Consider the following 27,096-nt stretch of genomic DNA (forward strand, 5'->3'; position numbering starts at 1 on the left):
AGAAAGAATGCTCAAATACACAATGTGATGGGAATCCTTTGTTTATTACCCTTTATTATTCATAGTAACATTTATAGAAAGACGATTGGAACATTTCACATATCGAGGAAGTTTTAAAAGGTAATGCATCCATTTCAATGTGTATATAGAGCAATTCATTTATCCTCAAAGGATTTAATAAAATCAAAAAATGCATCAAACATAACAATGTTTACATTAACAGTAAAATAATAGAGTATATGGAAACAAAAACTGCAAAACAGTAAATTATTTCATTGGTCATTAAGGAATCATTAAGTTTGTTGACATGTTTGTTCAATAAAGAGTGAAAAGTGTGTACATAACCATAACACAACATACAACGATGCATAGAATTATAAAATTATCCTAATTAAATGATACCTAGATATATAAAAAATATAAAGATATATCTCAAATGCAAATAATATATCTGATATATATACCACTCTCAGGATTTATTTCCACATTTTGTTTATGGAATTTTAAGATAAAATAAATAAAAGAAAATAAGATGAAAACAGCATTTAATCACAAATTCTTAATGAACATAAGCCTCTATCATGCACAGAAGCTCTGAAGCCAAATCCACGGCTGGCCGCTCATCCGTTTCCTTGAACCGTTCATGAGGAATGATAGGGGAAGCATTGTCAGGGTATTGAGTTTTCTGTGCATCCACTCCAAGCAACTTTACACCGTCCACTATTTGAGTCAGCTCCCTTAATCGAGGATCGAAGCAGGCAACTCGTGCCGCCATGATGGAGATGGTGCAGTTAGCAGAACGTTTCCCTTTTTTTTTGTACTCTGCAGCGATGAGAGCCTTTTCCATGATTTGGTGAACCTTGAACAAACACCATTCCGTGCTCCCACTGCCAATGTCATTCTCAGCTGCCGCCAAATCACAGCGTGCCTGCTGCAGCCAACGCTGGGCCTCTGCTCGGTTTGGCCTTGGGACATTTTCATGATGTGTCCAGAAGTTGTAACTATAAGAGCGATAGTTTTCATAAAATCGCTCCCGGCCATTCCTGTGCCGCCTGGCCTCCTGATTCCAATTTCCATAGAAATCCCTGAAGTTCCCGTTCCATTCAGGCTTTGAGGAATCTGCAGTTTTACTGTTTGTCAGTTCATCAATTCTGTTCTTCAGATATTTAAATGCCTCAGTGGAAATCTCAATGCACTCTGGGTTTTTGTCAGGGTGCCATCTGAGGTACAGTCTTTTTATGGCTCCATGTTTCTCCTCCTTGGAAAGGGTCCAGATTTCTTCCAAACATTTGTCAATTTCCCTTTTGGCTTCATCAAAAGATGCTGGCAACGTCCTGCCAGGTGAGGATGTTTCCTCAGCAAACTCCTCTTTTCTATTCCACTCTGATCCTTCATGTAGCTCCAGTACCATGCAGGATGCTCCTGATTTAATGCTCATCTTTTTCAATTTGGGCTTCTTTTCTCGTATGAACTGATAGAGCTCAAGCGAACTCACTTTGATGAACTCTTTGTTGTTGGTTTGGATTTCATACCTGCGTGACAGTTGTGCGTCAGTGGCTCCAGGCAGTTGCTTGACAATAACTGCATAAATGTAGATGTCATTGCTCAAATAGCCAACATGTTCGCCTTCTTCAAAGTTATTGAGCATGTTCATATCAAGGCAGTCGAGCCATTCATCTGGGATAACACTCCCAGGTTCTGCTGGGTAGAGAGCAGAGTTGTCCGCTTCTGCGCTGTCATGAATTCCATGCTTTGCCAGCTTTTGCTGGACCTCCGGCAGGCTGTCACACATCAAAAGAACCCCAAGGACAGGTAGATGATTGGAGGAAAGTTTGTTCCCTAATAGAGCATTTATCTCTTTTGTCATTGTCAAGATTATTTCATTCATCACTTTTGGAGCCATGTCATTGTTGTGTTTCAAATAAAAGGTGCATCCTTGTTGTCCTTTTTTGACGTAGACTTCAGTCTCCGCCAGTGTATCGTTCAGTGGCTGTTGATCCAAACACAGCTCTGTTTCAAGGCTCCTGCAGCAGATGATTTGAATACTGCCAAACGTCTGCTCATACATGTTGCCAGCATCTTCTTGTGTGATTTCACCTTTTGACTGTTCTCTCAGGAGACAGATAAGTCCATGTCGGAAGGCTATAGATGACAGATGTTTCTCAAACCATCCACTGAATTCACAGCTTTTTCCGTACTGACAAATGTGCATGCTTGATTTTCCCAAACGTTCCTCAGTACACTGAGAGAGCATTTTGGGCTGAAGATTTTCTGGCAACATTTGTACCAGTTGACGATGCTCATACATATCGTCCCCCAAATGGCATATCCTAAGGCTTGCAAGTAGCGGCAACTTATTTTCCAATGCTTTCTCCAGCCTGCTTGCCTGAAATACTGTGTCATTAAAGTAGAGTTTATTTGAGGGGTATAGTTTGCATTCTTTTGACGGGAGGTACAACATCTCCGAAAATGTGAGGGGGGATTCTTTTTTCTGTCGTAGTAGGAGGAATATCCCCTCAACAGCCCGCCTGATGGTGTCCTTTTGATTTGAGTTTGGTGTTTGTTTTTCACATGAATCGTGGAAAACTGCTGTGAGAGCGTGACAATACTGCTCTACTGTTGGTACCTCAGTCACACCAATTCTCTTAAAGAAGTCTGCATACATTACATCATTTGGCTGGATTTTGTACAAGTAGGGCCTGAAGTCCAAGTTGTTGGGCAGTCCAAGGGAAGTCTCTTCAGCTTTTACAAGTTTTGTGTCATTTTCAGCCAACACAACAGGCAGGCCAGTTAATCTATTAACTGGAAATGTGGTATTTTGTAAGTAGGCATATGAATGCCTGAAAACAACAGCCCTGATTTTCTTGAGATCCTCAGACTGACAAGGTAACTGGCAGACGTTCGCCATGTTTGTGGTGACAGACAGCATGGGTGGTTCTTCAAAGGCTCCAGCCATTTCTATAATTTCTTTGTAATTTGGGTTGTAACATGGCAAATCTATGATTGGCATGGAAGTCCAAATCAAATGCTGATGATTATTTCCAATCAATGACCCCCTGAGAGCTACAGCTCTCCCAACCGCAGCTGGACGTTGAAAGGTGCATAGATCTTTTCTTATTTGCACTGGTAAAAGGAATTTGATGTCAGCCAAGGACTTGATAAATTTTTTGTCAATTTCTTGTGCCTTGTCATTTCCTGCCTTTTTCATTGCAGTACTCAGCAGTTTTGATGATTTTAGTTTTAAGTCTGCCAGTTCACAGTTCCCTTTAGACTCAGATTCGATTTGGTATGCAAAAGCAATGATTTCATTCTTTGATACAGAATGTTTCATTCCCAGTTTCTTAACGAATTCTCTTGCTTGTATTTTCATGGATGATGTGTCACAAATTGCCTTCCAAAATCTCTGAGGCACAAATTTCCCTTGAGGCAACATGATGTTGTACAACTTCACATGGTCATCAAAGTAGAATGATGCCATCTCTGAATTTCCTTGGATACTGCGGATCAGCTTCACTCCCTTCATTGAGGAGATGATGTTTGCTTCATGTTTAGGATAATCCGAATCGATTTGCAGTAACAACAACATTTTGATGGAGCGAAGAATCTGTTCCTCTGTGAGTGCATGCATGACAGGCAGGATGAACATAACAAAATACTGAAGATCAGAAAGGATTGGGATCTGGAATTTTTCAGAGAGTTGCTCATTTACTGAACTTTGTTTGAGAAAAGTGCTGCTGCTCTTTTTCAGATTGAACAAGTCTGGAAAGCTTGGCGTGCCGTTGACAATGAATACCTGTCCAGGTCCATCAATCCTGACTCGCTTTCCATCTGGTGTTTCAAATATTGGCAAAGATTTGACTTTTCTCTGATACTGACTCTTGTCCTTTGATTTCAATAGTCCAAGCTGTAGAAACCCCTGTAGCTCATTTAGCTCGTATTTAGAAAGGTTGCAAAACTCAGAAGGATTCAGTTTGAAAACCAAGTCCAACACAGCACTTTGATCACTTGTATTCAATAGTTCAGTGTGTAGCACTGTTGGTACTTGTGATCCAAGCCTTACGAAGAGTGAAATGTCAAGCCTCATGCATCCGAGTTTAAACAGGATGTTTTGTATGCCCTCATTCAAGCTCAATTGAATCACACTTGGCATGCTCATCATTGTTTGCAAGAAGGGTTTGTTATTTGACCTTGGGCACACAACTGGCAGCATTTGACAGCCATCAAATAGCTCCCGGACTGTACTAAATGTCATACATTGGGATATTTCACTTGTGAAAAACTGCCAAGCACTTATCAACCACTTCTGTATTGCTGCGTTTGGTACATGGAGACCAAAAAGTGGATCAACCTCACAGTCTTTAAGGAGACGGGGAAGTATGGCTTTCAGATACTTCTCTGCATCAGGAATTGTTAACTTTTTAACATATTTGGGTTGTAGAACTTCAATGTGCATTGCATTGGTCAAATAATCAACAAAATCCTTCTCATATCCGCAAAACAGAGAATGATATCTGGTGATTAGTTTAGGATCGCTGGAATCAAACACCCTCAAAACTTGGTCATTTGTTAGAAGAAGAGGGAGTCCACTAATTGAACAAGGTGTGTTCTCCTTAACATTCAAGCCATTGTCTTTCAAGCAGAAACTCAACAGTTTAGCGCATGTTTTTCCATCTTGAATTAGTGTTTGTTTGATTGGCAATGGTAAACCCTTCGTGGTTTTGGTAGGATCATTGAGGGGCTTTTCTCGAAGAAAATCGTTCACAGTTGAAGGGCTTACAGACCTAACTTTCACCCCAGCAGCTTTGAAACTTTCCCAAATGTTTGCCATATCGCTAGAAAAAGAAACCAATTTCATTCCAAGCCTCTCCAACATGGGGTTGATTTCTTCCTCTAGGGACAAATGAGGTGCATCAGTTTGTTCTGCCTCTTTGACATTACACCACTCAAAAGAGTACTCCCTAACTGACTTATATGAGATGATTCGTACTGTGCTCTTCGACACTGGAATGACATCAAGAGCCTTGTTGCAAATTGATCTGTAAACTTCATGTATCATTTCTTGCCAGTCCGGAGCAATAACTTGTGAAACAAATGGGAAAAACTGAAGATAATTGTGGAGACAATGACTGTCTCCACTTGTGGAACACATGTTCCTCTCTGGATTGGTTCGGCAGATGTTATGAAGCAGGTCTGCGTACAGGGGAGCTATGACATCGATTTTCAATACTCCATTCCAGTCTACTTTCAAACTTTTGCCATCCTCTTTCCATAGGTCCCTCCTGGATGAGTCTACTTCAAAGTTCCCATTCACATGGACGGGAAGACCAGTTTGAACAGGTAGAGGAAGGGTACAAAAGGTTCTACCTTTGAAATTCTCCTCTTTGTAAGGCTTGCAGTGCACACATGCAGCAACTGATGCTTGAGGCAGCTTGTCTAACCGTCTACCAGTGTCACCTCTAAGTGATCCAAATTGATCTGCAATTACCCATTCACTTTTGCTGTTGGAGGACGTTGAAATCTGTATTCTGTAAATTGCCTGGTATGGTGTAACTGAACCGTCTGATTTCAAGGCATTTTGTAGTTTCATTTGAAAATGAGTTTTTTCCTTGCAGCTTTTGTCTTGTATGCTTTTTTCAACCTTGAATAGATGTTCTAGTTTTCCAGAGTCTTCAATTTTATGGAGTTGTATTTTCTGAATATTTTTTGAGAAGAGAATCAAACCCTCTGGATCATCAAGAAGGGCCGAGAACAAATCTTCAATGTCGTGGTCAGTGATACCCTGGGCTGAGATTTTAGAGTTGTTTGCCATTGTACCAATTCGCAGCGGTAATCTGAACATCGTTCCGTCTTCAAGAGTAAATTCCTTGGGCAGAAATGACTTGTAGACATCAAGGTATGTGTTCTTAAAAACTGAATCAAGCTTGTACCCACAGCCAGCAGTTTTCCCTGATGTATGTTCAATGTATGTTTGATTTGGATCAGAAATGCAGAGTATTTTATCTCCAGTTAAGATAGAAGGGCAATCCGTTATGTTATACACAGAGTTGAATCCAATTCCATATTTTCCTGTTTTGCCTGGAGTGTTGTGTTTGCCACCTTCTCCCAGCTGCTGGATGCCTTTCAGATCTGCATCAGAGAACACCTTGTTGTTGTAGACACACAATGCAGGGCCCTGCAGATGGTTCCACTTCTTTCCAAAGGTTTTTTTTGTTCCGTGCTGTCTTTTGTCCCAGACCAGGTGGATTTCTGTGGCTTCTGCATCATCAGCATTTTGAATTAGCTCTTTCAGGATATCTTTCTTGGATGGATAGGCCGCAATAATGTTTTTTATTCTCACTGTCAGTTCCTCTCGCTGCTCAAACTCAAAGACAAATGGTGACATGTTTGCAACTAAGGAATTTTCCAGAGTTTGATGTTTGGTTGTCTTGATTCCAAAATGGCGTGCCATCACTCGAGTAAAGTCCTCATGGCACAGTGTCACTCCTAAATTGAGCGGCATCCAGGGACTGTCATTGAAGGATAACTCTGCTGCAGGTTGCAGAACCCCATGCTCATTGGGGATGAGACAGTCTTTTATTTGTTCTTTCTTCGTATACAAACCCCTCAATACTGTGAGGCAGATATTGAGGTCTGGCTTGGAAAGGGGCTTCTGTCTATGTGAGGCATGTAATCCCTCGATAACAGTGAGATACTGACTTCTTGTGAATTTCTTTTGAATGCCAACACTCTCCCAGAGGCTCTTGAAACCAGCAAAGACCGATGGAAGTACATGAAGGTATGGCTTTGCCTCAAAGTCCTCATTTTCTGCCACACATTGTGCATGTACAAACTTGCAGCCAACGAGAATGAACGGAAATGAATGTGCCCTTTCTGAAATGAGTGGGGTATCTCCATACTGCTTGAGCCACTGATCGAGAAATGTATAGCATTTACTGGCTATCTCATGAAGCCTTGTTTCGTTGGAGCTCTGGTTTTTTAAACTAGTGCTTTCCAGCTGTTGTAGCACTGTCTCAAGTGGTGGACTCTGACGAACTCTCAAAATGTTTAAGACTGGATCAACTTTGTATGTTTCCAAGTTGGTGTGATCAAGCACAGGCTCTGTCATGTTCACAAGGTGGCGGTATTTTTCATTAAAAACATCAATGGGCTTCTGAAGTGTGACCCTTTCCGACTCTGGAGAAAAGGCTGGAAGAAATGCAGTGTTCCTGATTGATTCCCAGTAGAGTGAGTCCTTGTCAGGCAGATGACCCCTCAACTGTTCCATAATACATTTCAATTGTACACATGCTTTGTTTTTGTCTTTTTTCCACACATAATTGATGCTGCCAACTTTGTGTGCAATCTCTTCCAATGGGATATAGTCACTCAACATTCCAAGTTCCAACAAGCGTTGCACTCTTTTAGGGGCACTAAAGTCAATGTTGGTTCCGTCAAGCAAGCGTCCTTCTGTCTGTTGAAAAAGACAGGCGACTTTTCCAGTAGGATTAACAACTTTCTTGGTGCATTGAAGTTGTCCACCCTTTGTAGGAATGCATGGATGGTGCATCAGTAGGTCATCAATTTCAGTCAAGTCGAGGTCAATGGCATGCAGCACAAGAGCATTCCTACTTTCAGAATCCATGGTAGCTAGATTCCTAAACACAGCCTCTTCATAAAATGTCTCCCAGTTCCATGTTCTGCTCTCTATATCTTTTTGGAAGCCAGCCTTTTTGAAGCTGTTTCTCAGCCAAATTGGAAGAGGAACCACATGGTTGGGCGCTTTCACATGGCTTTGCGCTACTCTCATTGCAAGTCCACCAATTTCCTTGTTCTCTTCAATACTTTCATGTAAAAAGATGGCCTTGTTGAAGCAACACCAATGCTCGCCATCACTGAAGATCTCTGGTGCATTTTGATGGACGACAGCAGAGTAAAAAGCATCCACCAACGGTTGAAATGGTTTTGTCACTTTTTCCCGATCAGGCCAATAGATGAAGTAACTATAGCCTTCCAAGTCTTTGTCTTGAGACATGTTCTTCAATATGGAGAGCACAGTGATATATGCTGATTTTGCAGGGTCCTGAAGGAGAGCCTTGTTCCACTCATTTTTCACTCCGCTTGCCCATAGAGCCTTCCGATTTGAAGTCACTGCAAATGACCCATTCAGATTCACTGGAAGACCCGTTTGAATGGAGAGAGGGAGGAAGCAAAAGGCTTGACCGATTAGTTCTTCTTTTGATGGCATCCATTTCTCTGAATTGGGATTTTTGTCGAGAGTCACAGCAATCCCACCAACAGGCAGAGTGAACTTGGCTTCCTTGTTTTTGTCATGAATCATTTTGAGGCACTGTTGTGTTCCAAAGCAATTGTATAGGAGCCAGAACTTGACTGATCCACTTTCTTGTTGTTCAATTTGGACAATTTGGGCTGTGTGACAGTCAGTTAATTCGTAGCATTTTTTATTTTCACTGACCAGGCTTTCAACTCCTTCATTTTGCTCTTTTAACATTTGGTCTGGTATCTTCATGATACTCACAATGGTCTTTGAAACATTAAATTTAGTCTGTATTTGGTCATCTTGTGGAGGAGTTGAGGCATTTTTTGTGATATTTTGTAGAGAAACTGTATTTATGTTTTTTAGAAAGAGCAGGTACATTTGTGAATTGCTCATGAAATTATTTTGGAAACCAACAATATTGACCCTGTCATACACTTTAGTGCTTATTTCTGACTTGAAAGCCTCTTCTTGTGTTCGGAAGGGTAGTTTGATGAGAGTACCTTGGTAGGGTTTATCAGTGCTGAGCCTGCTAAAATGGCAATCAAAGATGTTTTCATACGATTTGAACTGCCCTGGAAACCACTTGTGGAAATCACAGTGGGTTAGGTCCAGCTTAATTCCAGGATTCGTTTTTTCCTTTATGTGCTTCTTCAGGTGTGTAACATTTGGATCCAGCATGAGTAGATGATTGCCACTAAGGATGGAGGGACAGTCCGTCACATGATACACTGTATTGAACCCAAGGCCAAACTTTCCAATTTTATCAACCATGTTTTCTTTTGAGGCAGATCCTACTCTGACGATATTGGTCCAATCATCCTCTGTGAATTGCTCATCATTATATGACCAAAGACAAGGCCCCTGACAAGCAGTCATTCCAGGGTCAATAAGACTTTCTGGTGGTTCTTTGTGCACCCTGAAATCGACCATGAACCTACATGCCTTTGCTCTAGCATCCTCAGCATTTTGAATCAGCTCTTTAAAGATGTCATGTTCCTCGTCATATTCATTCAGAATGTTTTTAATCCGCATTGTTATCGGTTCTGACTGTCCACACTGTTGTATTCCTAACATCTCAGGGCTAAGTATCCGAGTGCTGAGCAGTGGGATCTTCAGCCACTCAGCAGTGGCTCTTGGTATCTCTGCATGAATGACATAGAATTCTTCCTGATGATTATTGAGTGCCTCCAAACCATCTCTGCTGATGTCACAGAAGACCGTTGTTGACAGTGGCTTTAAGGTAAAATGTTCATCATCGGTAATGACTGGAACAGGGATGTCTTCTTCAACAACTCTCTTCTCTCTCCCCATCCAATTGAGTATATCAATCGCCATTTTTAGCTCACCAGGACTCAGAACTGGTATGTGCCTTTCTTCAATGGAGTGTTTGATCTGACTAAGAATGCCAACTATTTCTTCTCTTGAAAGGCGCTGCCTTAATCCAAAATGGATGAGCAACTTCTGGTAAGGAAGAAATTCTTTTGGAATTTTCCTAATGTAAGAACTTAGATCTAGATTTGGAGGGTAGTCAAGAACTAGATCCACAGGAGAAACAAACTTTTTGTGTGCCCATAACCACTTTGTATCCTTGGTCACAATTTCTGCAAACTCATGAATGTGACCTTGCATGTACATGTAAGTACTATGTAGCTTCCTGTTGAAATCCACATCTGTATCTGGATCGATTAGTGTATATGCAATTGATGACATCACTGACATGTTTTCCAACACTTTAAGAGGTGGGGGCAAGTGTGTGATGCCAAGTTTATTGCGTACCTTCTCACTAAACTCTTTTTTCAGGGGCATTACATGCCCAACAATGTCCTCATACTTTGTATGTCCTATTTCATGTGGACAGAAGAAACCAAGTCTCTCCTTGTTTTGTTGTCCTGGTTCAACACATGGCACCCATTTCATCATCAACAGGCTTTTGAGCTGTGGTTTAGAGAATTTGGACAGCACATCATTGTTATTGAGCAGGCAAAGAATGACCTCAGCCCTTTTGACAGCCTTCTTGTAAGAGTTAAGTTGCAAATTCTCAATCTGTTTGACAGTATCCAACAAATGCAAAGTAGTGATATCTGCTTCCTTGTTTAGCAATCCAAGTTCTGTTAAACTCTGAAGCATTTGTGCTGTTTGTGTGTACATGGCTGGTGGGAAAAAGTCCAAAGGAAAAAGATCCTTGAAGGTTTCAATTCTAGGATCAAATAATTGTGATGCCTTTTTCCAGCCTCCATTGAAGTGAATGAAGTTCAGCTCCTTACATTTGGCTTTTAAGGCTTTATTTTGAGAGAACAGGTTACCACCATGCTCTAAAATCCATGTCATTGTTTTCTCTGTAGCATCCTTTCCGAAAGCATCACACTGAACACAATTAATCAGTAGACTAGCTGCTTGAGGTGTATCAAGGATATCAATGTTGAGTAGTTGTAGGAGTCTGCGGTCGGCCTCAGTGACACACTGTATCACATGGTCAGGCATAGGGAGTTCTGTTGGGATCGTTAACCCGGAACCCAAAATCACAGCCTGCTTTGATTGAGAATCAACCAATGATCCCTTCATGGTCTGGAACAAAGGTAACTTTGAGAGAACATCTTGCTCTCTGGCTGAGGGAGAATCCAGGTGACAGAGATAGTTCTTAAGTTCCTCTCTGTCATCATGAGAAACTGACTGAATAACGTTGATGAGATGATCAGAATCTGTGTTCACGAAGACCTGAAGGACACTCCGTGGACAAGGGGGCAGCACATAAGAGTCTATGTCTTCATGTTTAAGCCACTCTCCTCCTCTCACAACAGTGCCGCCAACCTTTCTCACCCATTCAGCAATCTGCTGTGGCAAGCTATTATGTTTGCTTCTCTGAAAAATTAGGGTTGTGTTCTGTTGTATTCTTGCGAGTAACATGGGCTGTGTGGGGTCCACTTGGGACTCAATGGATATTAAAGGCATGCCAGTGAAACCACTTAACTCTCTGAAATGAGTGTTAAGGAATTTCCAGAACTCTTGAAGCCATCCGGCTGGTGGATGCCGGCAGTTTGCAATTTCCCAGGTGACATGCTCCATTCCCTGTTTCCAATCCGTAGGCAAATACCTCTTTGCCAGGTCAGTGACCTTGTCTGCGTCAATGTTGATGATGTTGAATATATCTGGAAAAAAGACCATTGGAAAACAGTATTAAATGCATGCAAATTGGTTATTAATTTAAATACATGATACACAAAACCACATGCCGACCTCTTGTGGCCAGCATTTTCAGATGTGATTGGCAGGTGGTGCTCAGGTCCTGAGGGATGAACAAGTGTTTGCAACCAGGCAGCAGGGACCTGTCGAGGAATGAGTTGGCTTTCATGTTAACTATCTAAGAGTATAGATGACAGCTACCAACAGCACACTAGCACTTTTCACACACACAGATATGTTACATTAACGGATAAGGATTACTAGTAAAAGATAGCAGTGTCTGCGTTCGCATAAGACACACCTCTCTTTTCAGCGGAATGCAATCATTCAAACAGCACTGGCAATGCAGTTATAAACCTCTGTTGTAATTTCCTGGAAATTACTTGTTACCATTGCCCCGGAATCACTGCAATTTGAAAATAATAAATCTCCAATTTAATGCTTGGCTGCTGTTAATTACCGGCATGTGGCTGCAAGTGTGAAAGGGGTTAATGATTTAATTTAAGTTATTAATATGCTGTAAATAAACACTTCAGGAAGAATGCTGTTAAAATTGTGCTATCTGCTATTTTCTATGTGCTATTACTACAAATAATCAAACCATACTAATTACAGACACAGGGGAAGGTTATAGATTGGTTATCAAGCAAAACGGGTATTTTACCTTGGAAAGTCTTGGCTATCGATGAAAGCGACGTCTTCCTCTTTGTTCGTAAAGGATCTGAAAGCACCATCACTGAGAGGAAGCAGTGGAAGGCCCTGGAGTTCTTCGTATGTTCCATCGCTTAAAACATATTCTAAAAGAGATATCTTGTCCTCTTTTGTTACATTCTGCAAATCTGCTTTGTGGACAATGGTCCGGAGAAAAGTTGGAGTGACTCGTTTCAAGGATTCAGGATGTGGGTATGCCCTCTCAATCGCTCTATCCACCCATTCTGGGATTTTCACAAGATTAACTCCACAGGAAAACAAAACGTTTTGAATGGCAGCTGACACTTTAGGGCTTGTTGAAGAATCGCAGGGCAGCACAGCTTCTGAAGGACAGACAAATCTTTTTTCATCTGCAGCAAGAGAGAGCACAGCAATATTCTCCCTAAATAAGCATTGTAAAACATTCTGGGCAACTGAATGCCATTTTTCTTTATGCTCAAGGTGTGTTAAGTCTGGCCAAAGACCATACACAGAGCAGAGAGGGAGCTCAGAGTTTTTGGATAATTCAATGGCATCTTTAAGGATCATGAGATATGCTTGTGGAAGCACCTCTTTGACCAGCAATTCATTCCACATGGCACCCTCGTCGTGTTTCTGATCTTCTTCTTGCCACTTGATATGTCTTCGGTTGTCTGTGAGGCCGAAGCATGCGTTTACATAAAGTGGAAGTCCAGTCTTGTTGGATTCATTGTTAGGAAGTGGGAGAAAGCAACTCAATCTACTGTCACTACTGTCTTTATTCTGACCACATGGAAACGCCAAGTCAACTTGTGGTAGAAAACTCAGCTTCTCTGCCAGTGAATCCAATTTCTGCACATTGCCCTCTTTCAGACAACAAGTAGTCAAGAGCCAATTTTTGGTTTCTTCACGGCCTTCTGATCTGATAGTTATGTCTTTAAAGTGTGTTGAGCTCTTGATGATTGATCCATCACTTGACTCCAAAACTGCTCCTTCAGAACATGAGCTAGTCACCTCAAGCATGACATTGACACAGCTGTCTGCCGTGACGTGAATTAAAGACACGGATTGCACACTTTTTAAAAACAAAGGACATAACTCTGCATCTGCAATAAAGCTGTCAAAAAGCTGGGCAACTTTGTCAGAATTATACAAATTATCTGAGATTTTAGATATCTCATTGCGCAAAGGAAATCGGAAAAGTGTCCCATCGAAGTGCTGGTTTTCGAGGACCTCGATCCACTGCTTTTGTAATAGATGTTCGACAATGTTTTGGAATGGCCTGAATTGATCCTCGATAGTCTTCAAAGTTTCCTGGTCTTTATTATTGGCTAAAGACCACTGATAGCCCCCATGTCCTTGTCCAAAAAGTTTTTCATGGGGATCTAGCACCGCTAGATGGTCTGAGCTTAAGATCCATGGCACATCTGAGAATAAAAGGAAATTAAATAGTTTATATAGAAATAGAATATACTGTAGAATGCACGGAAAACACTGCTGATCCTGCAGAAGTTGTGGGGGAAATTTAGCACATTCGATTGGTTGTACCTGTGATGTGGTACACAGAGTTGAAGCCGATCCCAAAGCGCCCAACTTTGTTTGGGTCCTTTCGCTTGACGCTTCTTCCTGTAGCTTGAATACCTTGCCAGTCCTCTGAAGTGAACCTTGCATCGTTGAAGGCAAAGAGAGCAGGACCTAAATGACAAAATAATTAAATGAATAAAGCAATGATCCATTATATAGGTCTCATCATAATAACAATAAAGTTACACACACATGTGCGCAAAGTTCATGGCTCTAGGGGAAAGGGAGAGTTGCTTGTTTAAAGTTTTCAGTTTCATTCTATTGGTGCGACCATTTAGCAAAACAGAGGCAGCATCATTAATCACCCTCTACCATTGTGGTCTGGTTTCATAAAATGCTATCGGACAGTTATGGCTCGATAGGAAAACGCTGAAGAATAATACATAAAAAACATGAACTATTAAAATAGGGTGCCTCACACTTTGTGCATTGCAGCCTAATAATAATAATAATAATAAATACAGCTGCGAACAGCATTAAATGGTGTCAGGCATGCAGCCCTCATTTGGTGAATTCAGCAGTATGACTGCTGGAGGTCACTTCAAGTAATAGAGCCACTGTCGAAATTCAACCTTCTGCCAGCTTACTAGGCCACTTTGAAAATCTGCGTCTTCTGGCAGCACTAGTGGGCAAGTCCACCTAGATGTGTGCTGGATAGATCAGTCTACCAGCCTACCAGGTGGACTGAAGCAAACGTTGCTCATCTATCAAGCATACATCCAGGTGGACATGCCCACTAGTGATGTCAGAAGACGCAGATTTTCAAAACGGGTTGTAACTGCTAATCACACTCACACCTGGTGGTATAATATGTCCCCTTTAAGCCAAAGTGCTGGATGGGGCCCTTGACGGTGCTTTTGTTTCAGGGAGTTTCTCAAGGCAGACTCAAGTTAGCTCAGTATGATCTGTACCATGTTTGTTTCAGACCAGTTGGAAGTAGTATTTCTCAAGGATCGTGCTTACACTGCCAGAAGTTGTAGACCATACACAAGCTTTCTTCAGACCGTATAAGATACCTAGTGGGTATGATGTTAAAAGGTGAGTGCTGCATGCAGCGCCCAACTATTATTCTTCTTAAATTTTATTCTTTCTTTCTTTCTTCTTTATTATTTTCTACAAACTTTGGGACCTATCTCCTTCCTCAAATTTTCACCTAAAGACTCTATTCCAATTTCTAAATTTTCATATTAGATTGGAATCGCGCGCTAAAAAAAAAAAAAGCTGTGTGCGCACAAAAGCTGTGTGCGCCTCCAGACGATAATAGGAATCTCAAATGAATCTCAAATGCGTCGTTCTCCGACGTCTCTGGTTCTTCCACATCCACATCAATCTGAAGTAGACTGAACCACGACATGGAGGAGAAAGGGATTGTTGCCCGCAATTGTTGACCGCGCTTGTCTCCCGCTGGAGCCTCACTGACGAGGGACCACCGCGTCGGCAGCGGGCAGCGGGAAGCGGGGCTCAAGCGGGAGACAATCGAAGGCAACAATCTCCTCCATGTCGTGGTTCATGTGCTTCAGGGAGTCAAAGCCAAAGTTCCTTTCCCCCAATTCCTTCTCAACCATGGCTGAAATAACCCCCACTACGAGTCTCGTTGTGGAAATACCAGAGACGAGAGTCCAACGTGTTATGCGCCATAACACCAACAGCAGAACGGTTATCCAAATAACAAAGAAGTGTACGACACTTGGTGGTACAGTGTGTGTAATCGCACACGCACACACACATGTGGCGCACGCACGGTCATAGCTCATTGTCTCATTGGCGGGCCAAATTCTCTAGGCGGCTAAGGCAGAGAAAGGGGAGGTAACTTGACTCGTTTTACACCGAACGCAAGTTTTAGCCACTTGGGGACGATAGGCAGGCTAGCGGAAGTCATATTAATGTTAGAAAACCACATAAAGTGAGATTTTCATACCATGGGACCTTTAAAATATTTTATACTTTTTAAGATATTCTACATTTAAAATACTATTTTTTACAATGGAAGTCAATGGGAGGACAGCGCAGCGGTCCGCCCATTCTCTGACACTACTTCAGACTTGGTAACTTGGTCAATGTTTCATCGTTAACCTTCGTTCAAAGGTTAAACAAATCAACACACTTGTATCTTTAATAATCTGAAAACAGAATTCTGATTACCTTTAAAATCACAGTTTAAGTTCCGTGTCTGCTTGTTTTCAGTTGGTCCCATTGATTTACACTGAGGTTAGAGCTCGAGGACGTACAGGCAGTGTTGCCATCTTGGGCAGTTTTTCTCGCTAAATTGGACTACTTTTAATAACGTTAGGCTGGAAAAATTAGCATTAGGCAAGTACAGACAATTTCGGCTGGTTTAAAAAACGGGCGGGATTATTATAAATCTAATAATTATTATAATAATAAACATCAATCAATACCATACCTTTCATAAGGCATATCGTTTGTGCAGCTAGTATCACTATCAGGGGTATTCAACTAAAATTCAAATAGGTCCAGTTAGAGAAAATGTCCTCAAGCAAAGGTCTGGAACATCATAATGTCTAGCTTGCGTTATGATTCAGTGTGATATATATTGAAGTAGCCTAGTAGTTGTATCAACGTCTGCATGTAATCAATGACTGTCAGATCAATATAGGAAGAACAATTCAAAAACATTTTGACAATATTTATTGTCACTTTTATACAATTATACAGATAATTCTGAAGATATGGATTATTTAAGGAGGTTCAACTGACTCAACTGAAACTAATCTCTTCAAGGAAAAGAAGCGCTGCTGCATTTAAATTCAAAAAAGTGAAAAAAAATATAATAATAATCTTAAAATAAAGAAAAATTATATACTGCTAAAGTATAGCAGCAGCTTGAGTTTCCCCTTTTTCTTTGTGAATGTTTTAACAGTCTCAACCAATTTCAAAAACAGATATCTCAACACATCTTAACAATTTAACAGTTTTAGCTTCTCTTTCTTTCCCTTTTTTATCTATTTCCCCCACTTTCTGTTGTTAAGTGCACGCTAAACCAGTGCACGGTTTAGCAAATGAAGGTTAGCGAGCTGGAGAGTGACAGGAAAAGCTTAGCAGTGAAGTTATCAATCTGGCAACGTATGTAGGTTATCAGTAATATTGCTCCCTATTTGGACTGGTAGATCTTAGCAAAATGTAAAAGATGATAGTGGTTCAGAAAAGGTTGGGCCACCGTTGTGTAGGGCCTAGACTACAGATGTTCATATTTTATTATGATTACATGGCAACAGTACAATTGGTAGGAAACTGTTCAATGATTTATTTTTCTTATCCATCTCATTCTCATATTCTCATATTTGCCTCATACATTAAAATTGTTTTAGGAATAATTGAAACACTGCGCTCTACCATGTGGTAGACGACTGAGTGGTTATGCTCAAAAGAGAAAGTGGCGGGATTATAATAAAAACACATGGCCCCCTAATTAAACCATTTTCTTGGGAATGTATAATGGATAAATAGTTGACCAAATATTTTTTCCTAAAATAATACATACCTTGATATTTTCCAAATTCATCAGTCAAAATACTCTCGTGACCATAATTCCTCTCATCATGGATGAAAACAACTCTTGTGGCTCCGGCATCATCAGCATTTTGGATCAGCTCCTGTGTAAACATTGGGGATAGGAATAATACACATTAAGATGCTGTTGGGTTATTCCGTTATTTGTTATTATGCTGTTGTCAGGAGCTCTCTGACCTCTGGGTATTAGCCGAAATAAAGAGATACACCGAGATATCGATAAATTAGCGTTTGCCTGTTTTACTCAAAGTCAGACGAGTGGATTAAATCCATATTCATCATTGTGCTTCGAGAAGGGGAGTTTGCATGGTTAGTAACAACACAACCAGAGTTGAAGTCAATAATATAATAATTTGGTACTATCTGATCGGTACTAAGCAGCTGATCATAGAAATTTAAGCTTGAGCGCATGTTCTACCAGGAAGACTCAAACTCACGCGCGTCATTCCCTCAGTTGTTAATCCCTCTGCCAATCACCTGCCTACACCTTCTTTATAAAGAGTAGTCTAACTCACCTTCTTTGCTGCCTAGGTATTTTTGTTCAATGCTCCCCCTCCCACCCCACCACCAACAGGTCTGTCCCAGTCTACCTGTCCAGGGGAAGGCTCCGCCCCTGCTAGTCCTGGCAGTTTATGCCGAGTCCACACATTGTCCTCGATCCGTGACAGGGCTTCACCAAAGACTTATCATGCAAAGACATTCTCTCTTATGTTATAATCTGAAATTAATCTTGATTTGCATTTCTTAGTGAATGAGTCTTTATGGGAGAACTGACATTTTACCCTCCTCAGTGTAGATGACCAGACAGAAGCAGCTGATCATAGAACTGACGGGTTACCCTCCTCAGTGTACGCGACCAGACAGAAGCAGCTGATCATATAACCGACAGGTTACCCTCAGTGTAGACGACCAGACAACTAGCTGATAATAAATACAAATGTTAACCAGCAAACTCCCCTTCTGGAAAGATGGTTGGCAGTCTTCCGTAAATACAACTGAAACAATACAATAAATTCACACTTACCTTCAGAATTTGTCCACCATCTGGATATCTTCTCAGAATATCTTTCAGGTAGTCAATGAATGGTGGCGCTGTTGCCCCAAAGGAATTTCTGCAACAGAAATCACAAACTTCATGTAACATGATGACTAAATAGATTTTAAATAATAATCAAGCTGAAGAATTTATATTAAAGAATTATATATTAAAATCGAAGCAACAGGTAACCCGTGTGACGATTTACTAAAATCCAGTGTTGGGGGTAACGAGTTACAAAGTTACGGATTACAGTAATAGCGGAGAGGACTACAATACTTCCCGTTGCCAAGTCGTAGCTAAGTTCCGTCCTATTTACTGGAGGAGTGAACAATGTTTCCGTGGCATAAGAACCTTACGGGAGGGTAATGATTATTCCAGGTATTAGTCAAACCCTCAGGCGTTATCAGGGAAAAAAAGTTATAACTTTATATTTGGATTGTAAAACCCATGAAAATATAAATGAATGATCATAATTTATTTTCTTTGGCAAGTGACCATGGTATAAGTGGGATAATGCCCTTCAAGGTGTCCAACATTAGTTCCGTCCGTTAATTATTGTTTACTTGAATGGGAAAAATGTTAGAAATCGACTTTGACCCTCTGGAACGAATAATCAAATAATCTGATATTCTGACCCATCCCTAGTAGATAACTGAATAAACTAGATAAATGGGAACATATAGGTAGTGTACATAGCTGATAGCTGAGGTTTGTACCTGGGCCAATGTGAGGTGTGCACCTGCCTGGGTGAGGGTTTGGGTGTTTTCCTGGGTCAATGTGAGGTGTGTACTATAGTGTGCTAGTAGTACTATAGTTGCTGGCAGAATAGACGTCAGTATAGCATCCTGTTTCTTTTAGTCAAATACTTGGTATGGTATGTGTGTTAAGTTGCAGCCTAATATGTTGTAGCATACCTTCAAATGAGATTTACAGATAGGCCTTCTTTTGTATTTACATGCTTTTGTTTAGATTTTGTTAGTTTTAACTGGTGATGCCCACCAATATGTGAAATCAGTTTGCCATGCTTTGAATTGCCATGAATTGTGCAAAATACATTTGCTGCATGTAGGTGCCAATACAGTGATGCAATTGATTAATCTTTAAGTTCTTGCATACTTTTTTCATAAGATAGTGAACACACACACAAAATCAATTAAGTGGAAGCTGCCACTGCTGGCTAGCGCTTAAACACTGAATTTAACTACTGTGTCATTATGGCATAAATAGTCAAAAAAGTAGCCAAAATCAGTAAAAGTATTGCAATGTATTTCGAATACAAGAACGGATAATTGGAATGTTTTACACAAGAAAATTATTAAATAAATAAATAAACAAATGAAAAATAAATATGCTGGAGTTTAACCCCCCCAATGGTAGACCCAAAGTTACGCCCTCGAGGTTGCCCCACAACATTCTGCCCTGGTTTTCCCGTGTACAACACAGTATTGTTGCAAGGACACCCGTCTTTTTTTCCAGTTGTTATGGCAGCCCCGCACGGAACAAATAATGCTGGTCATCTTGACTAAAATTGCTAATGTATTGTGCTGTACGATAATGGACAGAGTTGCTCAAATCTATGTAATCAGAATAATTTAAGTCAACTGCGTTATTTCTCAGTTATAACTCCAGAAACATCTCCTTAGAATCGAAATGAAAATTCAAAATCAAAATTCTCTATATTTAATCCCGTCACTCCATACGGTCCACTGACGGCGCGACTGCATGGAATAAAGCATCTGTCCAACATGTGTCAATAACATAATATTTTTATGTGACACTGTAAACACATAATCAAATGCCAATTAAATCCCAAGTGTGGAAAACCAAGCCACATGCTCCTCATTATTGTCCGTTCCTCTTGATGCTTTTCATGACAAATCAGGCATTAAAAAGGGGTTATGTTCAAGAACATTTAACGTGGGTGATTACAAACTGATTATCCAAGGTGTTCTCGGTCAGTCTTATTACCGTAACCCTATAAATACAGCGGTGAGCCCCGTGCATAATGCTGCACCATGGCACTGCTGGCACTGCTGGAGGACCATGCAAATGGCAGGATTCGGAGGGAGAGGGTCTTCAGGGACCATAACGATTTATTGGTACATAAAAATATATACCTTTATGTCAGACCACTTCTTTTTTAATTCTGGGACTGCGCGCTCCGTGCCACTGACAGAATTCACTGCTGCAGCAACATGTTGCCACTAACTCTGCTTTTTGTTGTTAGTGATCCCAATCCCGTGACCGCCGAACAAAACTACTTTTCGAGCCTCCACCTCACCCACAAGTGTCTCCACTTCTACCTCCGTGAAATTTCGCTTTTTTGCTTTTCTCAGTCCTTCTGCCATTGTTTCCGACCAGACATAATACTTGCATCTGAGTCTGATTTATATGCAGATCGCATTCATGAGGTCGTTTGCATTGACCGTTTATGGTTAAAAAGTATGGAGCCAGTATCCTGCCATAATTCAAACCTCAAAAAAAAAGTTTCAAAGGCTTGTAAGTCTGGGTTTGAAAACTCAACACCAGCACATTTTCAAAGTTTCAAAAATGTCACCAGCGCATTTGCAGTTTCAAATCTGGCACTGTTCTAACAGTGTATTTCATTGTTTCCCGGTTTTGAAACCTTGTAAATGGGATTCTGCAAACAGGTGTTCATACATTGAGAAATAAGTTTTAAAATGTTGAATATTTATTTTTAAAAACTTGTAAAGGTGTAAATTTACACGATTGCAATGTATTTTTTCAGAACTGACTTTTCAGCACTGACTTTTCAGAGATTTGACCACACAGGCGCAAGCTTTGAGTCACGTGATTATTGGCAGTGTTCTGTCGCGCATTCGTTTTGAAACTCCCTGACAGTCGATGGTCTGAAATCGTTGATCTGCAAAAAGGAAAAAAAAAAAACGTTCCTGGGGGCGGGACCATTTGGCTCTAAACCTATTGGTTGCTCTCTGCTGACGTACATTCCAATCACGTGTGCCGTTGACCGGGCTGTGCGTGATTGACAGTGCTCTGCCGATGACAAGAATAACAAGCGACCTGTGCGGTTGATTTTGTTTTCCATTTTCTGGAACCATGGCTGGGTACGGAAACCGTAAAGGGGCACCGGGGAAAATAAATAAAAAATTAACGTTTCTCGTGAGCACGAGAAAGTAACTGGTGAGCACGAGAAAGTGGCTTATAGGTCGGAATATGGTTGGAATGAAGCGGCCACCGATTCTTGACAGGCTGGATACTTGATTCTTACACACAACCGGACTCAAAACTGACACGCACGCTATCGCTCGCTCGTCGACCCCACACACACACACGCACACACACACACACTGCCAGTGATATGCGCACGATACTTCCCCGTGCTCATGAGATACTTTCTCGTGCTCACGAGAAACGTTAATTTATTTATTTTCCCCGGTGCCCCTTTACGGTTTCCGTACCCAGCCATGGTTCCAGAAAATAGAGAACAAAATCAACCGCGCTGGTCGCTTGTTATTCTTGTCATCGGCAGAGCACTGTCAATCACGCACAGCCCGGTCAACGGCACACGTGATTGGAATGTACGTCAGCAGAGAGCAACCAATAGGTTTAGAGCCAAATGGTCCCGCCCCCAGGAACGTTTTTTTTTTTTCCTTTTTTCAGATCAACGATTTCAGACCTTCGACTGTCAGGGAGTTTCAAAACGAATGCGCGACAGAACACTGCCAATAATCACGTGACTCAAAGCTTGCGCCTGTGTGGTCAAATCTCTGAAAAGTCAGTGCTGAAAAGTCAGTTCTGAAAAAATACATTGCAATGGTGTAAATTTACACCTTTACAAGTTTTTAAAAAAAATATTCAACCTTTCAAAACTTATTTCTCAATGTATGAACACCTGTTTGCAGAATCCCATTTACAAGGTTTCAAAACCGGGAAACAATGAAATACACTGTTAGAACAGTGCCAGATTTGAAACTCTGCAAATGCGCTGGTGACATTTTTGAAACTTTGAAACTGTGTTGGTGAAAATGATGAAGAAGATAAAATAGAACACAAAATCATGTTTGCAGATGTTTTAATTTTTTTTCAGGCTATAATCTCTTTTTTCAGTGTTGCAAAACCTTTTTTACAAGGTGTTGAGTTTTCAAACCCAGACTTACAAGCCTTTGAAACTTTTTTTTTCAGGTTTGAATTATGGCAGGATACTGGCTCCATAAAAAAGGGGCGTGTACAGGGCGGAACGTGAAGCTGATTCAGCTGCGCACACTTGAAGGCACTCTGATTTATAAAGCAAAGATTGCTTAGAGGTGTGCGTACGCAGGGTTTTATAAGTCAGAATATTTTTTTGAGCACGCAAAACTTGGCTTTTGAGCGTACGTACACTTTTAGTAACGATCCCACGCACAGTTTTATAAATGAGACCCTTGATCTGTTTAAGTGGTGCGTGCATGCATGCTGCCTGTGTGTGTGCTTCGCCTGCTTGTTTCGGCACGTTGCCATAGCGATCGATTTGAGTGACGTAGCTGCTTGTGCGAAGGAGAGTTCAAGCGTTGGAGCGGAGCGCAGAAGCAGGTAACACAGAAAGACATTAACAGGCTGGTTGCAGGGTTCATTTTATAAGCCATGCTTGTCATGTCGACCATTGAATCGCCCAGATTTAGAAAAATACTAGATAAAATACCCGCGACTCGCAAGCCAACATCCGACACGAGTGTTATTCCGACATGGAATCAAAGCTCAAAATAACTTTCGAGTTCATGGATCATGTGTCCGCCACCGCGGACATTTGGTCCGCCAACAACAAAAGTTACTTAGGAATGACGGTGCACTGGATAGACAGCATTAGTTTTAAATGTGAGAAGGCTGCTCTTGCCTGCAAGAGGGTGAGAGTAAGACACAGTTACGATGTCGTAGCTTGCGAAATAGATCAGGTTCATTAAGCCTTTGGACTATCACATAAAGTTACAGCATGTGTCACCGCCGCTTAAGTGCATTTCTGTTTTAATTTTATGGGATGAACTGACCTTTATTTTTATATTTTTCATTGACCACTTCATTTTTGTTCTCATCTTTCCCAAAGCCTGTGTTTCGAAACTTGTGTGTTGCTATTGATTGACCTAACCATAGACTCCTTTATGGGAGGAGGGAGGCATATTTCTTTGTGCAGACAGGGATATTATTGTCCATGTATCTGCAGTAAATTAAGAAGCAGGAAAGTAAAGTAGTGAAGTTACTTTTCAAATGCAGTAACTAGTAAAGTAATCTCATTACAATTTACAGAAGTAACTAGTAAAAAAAATACTCTTTGAGTAACTACCCCGACACTGCTAAAATCGTGCGTGTGATTTACTTAAACGTGCGTGTAACTTACGAAAGCGCACGTGCATCTCACTAAAGTGCACGTGCGACTTACTAAAGCACGCGTGCGTGCGACTAACTTAAAGCGTGCGTGCGACCTACTTAAAGCGTGCATGCGACTAACTTAAAACGCGAGTGCGACTTAGTAAAGTGTGCGTGCGACTTACGTAAAGCGTTCGTGCGACTTACTTAAAGCGTGTGCGGTTACCCAACTTTACCCAAGCGAGGTGCGCTTTAGTAAAGCGCACGTGCAGTATAAAAAAAATAGTATAAAACAGACATGCGCTTTATAAAGAAATTCCCCCAGAAGTTGCTTGTTTATGAATGTTGTCAATTGAAGTGGTACATATTTATGTGTAGGGTTCAGAGCTGGGAGTAAGGCACACATTTGAAGTCACAAGCAAGTCTCAAGTCACTGCGATGAGAATCCAATCCAAGTCTAGTCGAGGCCCTTCCCTTAGTCAAGCAAGTCAAAATTCAGGTCAAACCGTCCATTGACACGCCACCCAATCCTTCATCCGTCTTTAGAAAAGCATTTAATGTTACCCAAGTTTACTTAAAATATTATTTCAGAACATGCCGTTTGCATGACACTGATTTGGTGTGTGAGTTGGTGTAGAGGTGGTGTATGAGGTCATGTATGAGGTGGAGCATGAGGTGGTGTACAAGGTGTTTTTTTGAGGTGGTGTATGAGTTGGTGTATTAGGAGGTGTATGATATCATGTATGAGGTGGTGTATTAGGTCATGTATGAAGTGGTGTATGAGGTTGTGTTTGAGGTTGGTGTGTGAGGTCATGTAATAGATGGTGTAGAGGTGGTGTATGAGGTGGTATTTTGAGGTGGTGTATGTCATGTATGAGGTGGTTTATGAGGTGGTGTATGAGGTCATGTATGAGGTGGTGTACGAGGTGGTGTAGAGGTGGTGTACGAGGTGGTGTATGAGATGGTGTATGAGGTGGTGCAGAGAGCAGAATCAGAATGTAGCCTGTGCTCTAAAGTAAACACACAGGAGTAAGTGATGGGCATAGTAGGCTACTTGTAATCTAAAGAAACCTATCCTTGCACTACTCCACTGAATAACTGGAGGTGACGGATCTGACATGACAAATTAACCAGCCTTCAGACTTTGACAACTGGTTGTGTAAAACTGAATTCTCAGGATGGGTACGAGGTTGTGTGTATTGATCGATGATGGGTAATAATGTTTAGAATCAATGAATTTAAGGTATTTTGAGTTGCAACCTATTCATTGTGTTTTCATTTCTAGTATGTTTGTAAATTATGTTCTTCTAATCATATCAGTTTTAAATGATTACAGCTTACTGTGGCAACCCCACTTCGTTGGCCATGGACAAGCCGCCCCAGCACCCTGACCAGCACCCTCTCCGCGGGCAGGTAGTCAACGGGAGATACCTACCGTTCAGCGCAGCTGCGCTGGATCGCTCATCAAGCGGACACGGGCAATCACAGGTATTGGGGACACCGGGGGAACGGGTTGGAGAAAGACGTTGTAGCAAAGGAACGCCGGCTGTAAGTCTAACTACAAACGTTTCCCTACAGGAGTGAGCCGGAGGCGTCGGGAGCGGATTCCCCGCCGACTCCGAGAACGGACCTGACCAGGCGGCCCCCGCACCCTTATTCCCCATTGTGGAAGAACCTAAGTTATATTCCTTTTTCCGTTTTTCTTGAGCGGGACGAAATAAATCGTTGCACTGCAACACTGTGTGAGCATCTCATTGAGAAATCCCAGCCGACGACGAGGGGGTTGCCACATTAAATAATTGTGTGATTATTGTATTTATACAAAAACTTTGTCAAACTTTCAAACTTTCTAATGCCCAGATAAATATCCTGAAAACTCTTCATGTATATGATAATTCATCGCTCCCCCTTAAGCACCACCACAGCAATACGTGATGTGTACTGTAATTGTATTGTATATTGTTAAGTATTTTAAACACATAAGCTACCCACACATAGCCACTAGGAAGTATGATCGAACACATAAGCTACCCACACATAGCCACTAGGAAGTATGATCGAACACATAAGCTACCCACACATAGCCACTAGGAAGCAGGATCTGACATATAAGTTGCAATAACTATTCCAGCCACAGAGGGCAGCACCTTTAGACAGGTGAGGAGGGCGAAACCAATACGTCACATAGGCCACGCCTACTCGGTATAAAACCAGGAACTGAAGCCAACGAGATCAGAAACATCCGGCAGTCCATACTAGGGAGTTAGGTACAGAGGCCTGCTGTTTATCGCTCACACGCGTGTCCATACAATTCCCCTCCTTTTGCTTCATAGTTACCATACCGAAATACTTTAACAAATAGAGTTAAAAGCGATCCGGATTAGACTACTTTCTTCAAGAACGCAACAATATGCATTGCGTTTTCAGGCCACTTACATATTTTAAAAGATAACAGATCCAACTTACCGAGTTTCCATGGGCGTCTTAAAACTCATGGTTCCTGTCGAGATTCCTGTAAAAAAGGAACAGAATAAAGAGACAGCCAGTGTTATGGTTGATGAGGTCCATCAACCAATAACCTTGTTGCAATTAGCGATCTTGGCGGGAACGTCAATGGACAGGTGACTCCAACACGAGCCAAAAGGAGCGTCGGAATCGACAAGTCATGTGACCGACTCCTCATGTGTTAATGCTATAAGTTAACTGCTTAGTGTCCGATTCTGCTTTGTTTCCTCATTTTGCCTTCAGAATTGAAATGATGGCTGATTAAAATCAATTTTACTCAAAATAATTATTCAATACAAAGGCACCCACACACATGCACCCAACCACGCACACGTACGCAAGCACGCTAACACACACACTTATACGTCCCAGGCTGGGCGTAGTCCTAGAATAAAATATCGCTTAGAACAGGACTACTACCTGGACCCTAATACATCATAACCATATAGCCTATATGTGTGTGTGTTAGCGTGCTTGCGTACGTTCTTTGACGAGAAGGTCCCTGATATAAGTCGGCTTAATAATAATCAAATAAAGAAGTATCATCTAAAGGTGAACATGACAATAATACAATATTAACGGCACTATTATAATGGATAAGTTTGGTTAAATAAGTGTAGCCTACCTCATTCCTGGTTGTAGGAGTGCAGCAGAGTGAACTGTCAGAGGATAAGCCCCGCGCTCCCTTTATACAGAGGAAGCGCTGAGCGCTTCCCGTTTAGTGATAAAACAGAACCTACTCAAAAACGAAACTCAGAACCGACTCAAAGACGAAACTTGGAAATGCTCCTCCTAATGTGTATAAGTAAGTCCTAAATACAGGCCAATATGCACTTATATTTTCGCATTATTTGTTTTATTTGCTTGTATTGGCGGACTTTGTTATTTGTAAAATATATGTATATCGACACAAGGATATTTTTTTGGTCCTCCTATTCCTACTGGTCCACATAGTCCTCCTAGTCCCCCTAGTCCTCCTATAGTCCTCCACCTAGCCCTCCTTGTCCTCGTG

General features: G+C 41.3%; 1 protein-coding gene across 1 annotated transcript; it reads right to left on the reverse strand.

The window, feature by feature from the left end:
• Nucleotides 1-31: 31 nt before the first annotated feature.
• On the reverse strand, nt 32-26,770 carry LOC307072851 (sacsin-like). Its single transcript, XM_079732381.1, has 8 exons — nt 26,710-26,770; nt 26,046-26,091; nt 18,246-18,333; nt 17,193-17,304; nt 13,655-13,801; nt 12,102-13,533; nt 11,492-11,580; nt 32-11,403 (listed from the first exon to the last, which is right to left on the reverse strand). The coding sequence occupies exons 2-8, from the start codon at nt 26,072-26,074 to the stop codon at nt 560-562; spliced, it is 12,741 nt and encodes a 4,246-aa protein (XP_079588507.1). The 5' UTR covers nt 26,075-26,091; nt 26,710-26,770; the 3' UTR covers nt 32-559.
• Between the last annotated feature and the right edge of the window lie 326 nt (nt 26,771-27,096).

Source organism: Pollachius pollachius (genome assembly GCF_949987615.1).
Source record: "Pollachius pollachius genome assembly, chromosome: 3".
Classification (NCBI taxonomy): domain Eukaryota; kingdom Metazoa; phylum Chordata; class Actinopteri; order Gadiformes; family Gadidae; genus Pollachius; species Pollachius pollachius.

Excerpts from the sequence above, each read along its gene's own strand:
- LOC307072851 (XM_079732381.1), bottom strand. The coding sequence starts at position 26,074 with ATGAGTTTTAAGACGCCCATGGAAACTCG. Across the intron at positions 17,305-18,245 it reads ATGGTGGACAAATTCTGAAG|GAGCTGATCCAAAATGCTGA; the intron begins GTAAGTGTGAAT and ends ATGTTTACACAG. Across the intron at positions 11,404-11,491 it reads GAAAATGCTGGCCACAAGAG|ATATATTCAACATCATCAAC; the intron begins GTCGGCATGTGG and ends TCTTTTTTCCAG.